This window comes from Scophthalmus maximus, chromosome 22 (genome assembly GCF_022379125.1).
Source record: "Scophthalmus maximus strain ysfricsl-2021 chromosome 22, ASM2237912v1, whole genome shotgun sequence".
NCBI classification, from domain to species: domain Eukaryota; kingdom Metazoa; phylum Chordata; class Actinopteri; order Pleuronectiformes; family Scophthalmidae; genus Scophthalmus; species Scophthalmus maximus.
In genome coordinates, this window is record NC_061536.1 from 14,850,001 (window position 1) to 14,855,000 (window position 5,000).

Consider the following 5,000-nt stretch of genomic DNA (forward strand, 5'->3'; position numbering starts at 1 on the left):
ACTCCAGAGTCCGTCCCGGAGCTGCTCAGCGACTCCTTCGACCCTGAGCACAAGAGACCAGACGTTCAGGATTCAACATGCAGCACACGCAGACATTCAGATACATCACACGTTTCCTTTCTCTCTTTTCTCTTCCGGGACCCAGACGTTACTTTCTTGAGGTCAGAGGTCAGTAGATCAGCTGACAGATTCTCATGCTGAGTCGTGATGGTGAGACGTGAGAGGGAGAACCTCAGAGAACCTGCAGTACTTTTTGAAACACATAGTTCAGTCTCTCGTATTCAGGATCTAACGATGCAACACAACTCGGTTACCGTCGCTCTTTTTGCCGATGAGAGGTTTGTGTTCGTCAGACTTGGATTTGGGGTCCGGCGTGTTGTCGTTCTGAGGTGCCGGGACGAGAGCATCTACGCAACACAAACAGACACACACACAGTCATTGAGCTGCAAAAACACCAAGTGTCGGAGCAGCGACCTCACAATCCGTAGAGTTACCTTCGCTCTTTTGGTTCATGAGAGGTTGTGTCGGTGTGTTGTCGTTCTGAGCTGCCGGGACGACAACATCTACACAAACACAAACAGACACAAAGGAGAAAATCAAGACGATCAGTATAAAAAGATTTGAAGAATACAAAACCACCGTAGGACTTTTGTCTCCAGTCTCTGTGAAGTTCGGGGGAAACGACCAATTTTCCTCCAAGTCGATTTCAGTGAGGTGCGATCCGGACGCCCCGTCGGACGTGTTCTCCTTCCTGTTAGGCGGGGGGGGGGGGGGGGGGGGGGGGGGGGGGGGGCTAGCTAGATTAACAGTTAACTCTTGACCTATAGTGACAGGTTTATGTATTTTAAGTAATGGTAAGCAGCCAAATTCTTCTCTTGCTCGTCTTTTTGGTTTTCTTGAAATACTTGTAGCACGTATGTTTTTTCTCCGAGCGTCTCCGTGGACCCCCTCCAGGGGGGCGGCTGTTCCCCCCTTGACGTCGGGCCTGTGCGTCAGTGTCGGAGCGGCGACCTCAGAATCCTTATCGGTGAGGTTCATGTTCACCTGATCGACTCATCAGTGGGCAGATAATATCCGCCACACACATATTGTTAGAGACGTTTATGTTTCGTCTCCCAACTCCACCAGTCTTTTGTTACCTGGGACATTGTTGGTTCCAAGTTTCCCAGCGTTTCCTGTAATAAACATTAAAACATTGATCAACAGCTGAATTTATCAAAATGTATTTTTATTTAATTGACATTTTACAACGCGTCGCACGAATATTTCGCCAGAGTTTCAAATATTTGAACTCGAGGGCTAAAGATGCAAATTTCACGTCTTCCGCTGTTCGTGTCTCGTCACGCCAAATATTTGTGTCGCGTTGGGGGTGAACTTTGTCGCTAATATACAGCTCACGGAGTGAATACTGCACCTACCCTTACGTTTTCTGTACCAACGTGCCACAAGAACCCCGAGCAGCAGGACGACCCCCCCCGCTGCAGCGCTGACGATGACGATGACGATGACGAGTGATTCAGACTCGTCGAGAAGTTTGTGATCTAAAGCACAGAAAACATTCACGTCAGTTTTATATTCGACATCATTTCTATTGGTTATGTTCAACGTACTATGGTGTAGATGTTAAGTGACAGTGACGCTCCAACTTAAAAACTAGAAACTATTAGAAAACGTTTCTTACCCCAAACCTTCTCAACGTTGAAATTGGTTGCTTCATCAACGACCACACACGTGAACGAGGACGAGTCCGTCTTCAAAATCTCCACCCTGTCTCTTCTCTGGAAGGTGTCGTCACCGTTTGGCCGAACGCCGGAGCTCATCACTCCGTCCACTGGCGTGAGAAGACGCCCGTCCCTTCTCATCTGCAGCGTGACCTCCTTCCGGTTGAACCCTGTGGCCAGGCACGTCAGGACCACGTTGTTCTTCCTGTTGCTGTTCTTCGCAAACACGTACACTTCCGGTGGAGCTGGGAAGAGAGGGAACATGTGGTGAGGTCCCGTTTGCAGGGAGGCGCCTACAACATGCTACATCCCACATCCCAATATAACTGTACATAAAGATGGACGACACGACGGTTTCCAAGGAATAATAATTAGGAATCTTCCTTACGAGCTGCTTCCAGCTGCTTTTGTTCATATCCCAAGAACTTCTTCATCCAGTCCAGACACTCCCTCTCCAAGTAGCCTTTGGTGTATTCCTTGAGGGAGGGGACATCGTCCCACTTCCTCTTGGTCTGCTGCGCCGCAGGACACGAGGAGACCCACACAAGGTGGTCGTCGTCAAAGGACAGGAAGTTGTTCCCGTCGTAGCTGTACATGTCCAGGCCTTGGCTGAAACTCACACTGCCGTCGCGATGCATGTCGGCCTTGCAGCCGTGCAGCCACTGGAGCACGTGGACGTCTGTCGGGGGCGGGACAGTGAAACAAAATGACTGACTACGCAGACAGGGATTCATTTAAAACCACAGGAGAAGATCAAGTGTCAATAAGCTCCGACGTTATCGGTTCGGCTTTGAGATTCTCCCGACATCACTGACGTCGATAGCAATCTGGTATTCTACAACGAGGAGCCTGTGGCTGCAAAAGCACCGGCATTGCTGAAAATGAGCTGAGCGTGTCAAATTCTTCAGATAAACAAACAGCGCACATTGTTTTTGCAACAAAGTGCGCTATCATCTTCGCCCGACTCCGCCTCCTCCTCTCTCCGTTTCTCGTCCTCCAGCGTTAAAACCTTTCATGCAAAGGCAGCGATACACAAACATCTAGCTGTCGGTGGTTTCTAGAGGGCAGTTTGGATCTCGTTCACATTTAAAGAAGTTTTAACAAATAAACGGCTGACTATTTTGTTTTAAAAAAGCTGATTTTTCCCCCTGTCTCCCTATCATATTCTTGAACAGTGTTGTAATTCTTACAAACACATCAGAATGTACTTTTTATGACATCGAACGTAACCAACCAACAAACTTCCAATACTTTACAATGTTTAAATCATATTCGATAGACGTTCACTCGTAAACACAAAAGGATCCTAACCCGAGTAGCGTGAAGAGCCCGACCGAGATCATCGGTCTCTGAATGTGCATTTATGTTTGACATTTTAGGTTAAATAAATGTTTTTCCTTAATTCAAGTTCTATTTATTTGGTTGTATTTGAAATTTGTATTTGTTTTTTTCATGATAAAGTTTATGGTTAACCTAAAATATCAAGCCTCAATTATGTTTCTTTGTCATAAAGGTTTGATAACGTCATCTTAGAATCATAAATACATTACTAACACACCTGAAAACACATGTCACATGACCTTTCACGCACGGGTCAGGTGGTGTAAACAGGAAGTAGACTGTCTTTAGATTGGCTTTAAGCCAATAAGTGATAATAACTTGTTCCCGTCCCTGATTTACCAGATTGGTTCTGTCTCATTCGGTCCATGAGGATCTTCAGGTTGACCTGGAACCACTTCATCTTGCTCTGGCGGGACTGCGTTCCTTTCCGCCAGTAGTCATCTTCATTTTGGTCTTTCATCCATTGCTGTTTGGGAACTTTCTCAGTGTTCACGCTGTCAAAGTAGTCGATGGCCTTGTTGTCCAGCAGCCCAATGGCCGTGAACTGATGGATGCCGGGGGGCGCGACATCCTTGGAGAGAGCCGTGTAGATGTACGTGAGGGAATGTTTCTCTGGAAAACCACATGGGGAGAAGGAGAGAAGAAACATTTCAACACATGGAAACTCAGACTGAAGGAGCCTTTGGCCCCTCTGGGATTATCTCATCCACAAGTGTTTATTCACAGAGAATAATGATTTCACAAATCTGACACTGTGCCGTAAAGTGTGATAATCTAGTCCGGTTTATAGAAGTCTAAGCACGGTGGTTCTAGATCTGGACCAGGTCCAATGTGGTCTACATGGGGAAAGCAAAACAATTAAATGTAAAAAAAAAACTAAAAAACAACTAATTTTTACAAACCGATTAAGGTTTCACAAGTTTCACGCTCGAGCCAAAGGTCCCAACAGAATCGATCTGCCACGACAACGTCGTAGAACACGTGAATTCCGCGTTACGGTGTTTTTAGGTCGAGATTACTGCAGTAACGTAAATGTACGCCAGTAGACGCAGCACGCTTGAAAAAAAAGGGCAAACTTAATCGGCTGTCGGGCGGAAAACTGAAAATTCGTCCTTCAGCGAACAATTGAACGGATATTTGTTTTTTGGGTAACATTTTAAAATTTGCGATGGTCCCGTCTGCAACACTGGGACTGAGACTTCTCCTCCAAACTCTGTTAAATGACATCGCGGATCTCCATCTCCATAAGGAAACATTAACTATGCATAAGTTAATCACACAACCGCACTTCAAACTCAACTGTCCCTTTAATGCCAAATATTCTGCATATGATCTTTGTTCAGTAAAAAAAAAAGAAAAAGAGGAAAAGTTCACGGTCGCGTTAATTAACGTGAGAAGAGGAAGAAGAAGAAGAAAAACACGCACGAGAATGTTCCCGAAGCGGGAAAACTCGCGTGACGGAAAGAGACGAGTTCGGTCCGAACGAAGCTTCGGTCCACGCCCCTCCATGACGTCACCTGACAGGTGGGACTCTACCTGAATCTCATCGCCCGCAGCGCAGACGCCATTTTACTGTGACGGAACATTTGTTGGTTTCGTTTCCTGGTTCTCGTCGGTTGTTCTCGTCGGTTGTTCTCGTCGGTTGGTGAACACACGCGACACCGAACACCGACGAACCTCGTGCGTGAAGAATAAATGAAACTCAAAAGACAACTGGTGAAGTTCGACAGACGTCACGTCACCGATGGCGTCGCTTGTTTTCTTACTTTCGCTTTCGACGCGACCGTTGAACTGTGAACTCACCGAGACGAACCGACCCGAGGCTCAGGACGAGGAGCAGCGCGCCGCGCCCGGGGAGCCGCATGTCGGCCGACAGAACTCTCCTCCTCCTCCTCCTCCTCTTCTCCTTCTTCTCCTCTTCTTCTCCTCCTCCTCTT

At 47.0% G+C, this 5,000-nt stretch overlaps 1 protein-coding gene across 2 annotated transcripts in view; it reads right to left on the minus strand.

Moving 5' to 3' along the window:
• Window positions 1-5,000, minus strand: part of LOC118291636 (H-2 class I histocompatibility antigen, L-D alpha chain) — a 6,417-nt gene that overhangs the window by 1,335 nt on the left and 82 nt on the right. The window contains exons 1-9 of one of the 2 annotated variants that reach the window (XM_035619967.2): window positions 4,867-5,000; window positions 3,403-3,675; window positions 2,111-2,401; window positions 1,683-1,967; window positions 1,426-1,542; window positions 1,141-1,176; window positions 496-564; window positions 315-407; window positions 1-43 (exon numbers count right to left, since the gene is read on the minus strand). The exon at window positions 1-43 is cut by the window's left edge and continues 1,335 nt beyond it; the exon at window positions 4,867-5,000 is cut by the window's right edge and continues 82 nt beyond it. In XM_035619967.2, coding sequence (XP_035475860.2) covers window positions 1-43; window positions 315-407; window positions 496-564; window positions 1,141-1,176; window positions 1,426-1,542; window positions 1,683-1,967; window positions 2,111-2,401; window positions 3,403-3,675; window positions 4,867-4,927 — 1,268 coding nt within the window. In that variant the 5' untranslated portion in view covers window positions 4,928-5,000. Of the gene's footprint in view, window positions 44-314; window positions 408-495; window positions 565-1,140; window positions 1,177-1,419; window positions 1,543-1,682; window positions 1,968-2,110; window positions 2,402-3,402; window positions 3,676-4,866 lie in introns of both variants that reach the window. The other variant, XM_035619966.2, reaches the window with a different exon arrangement.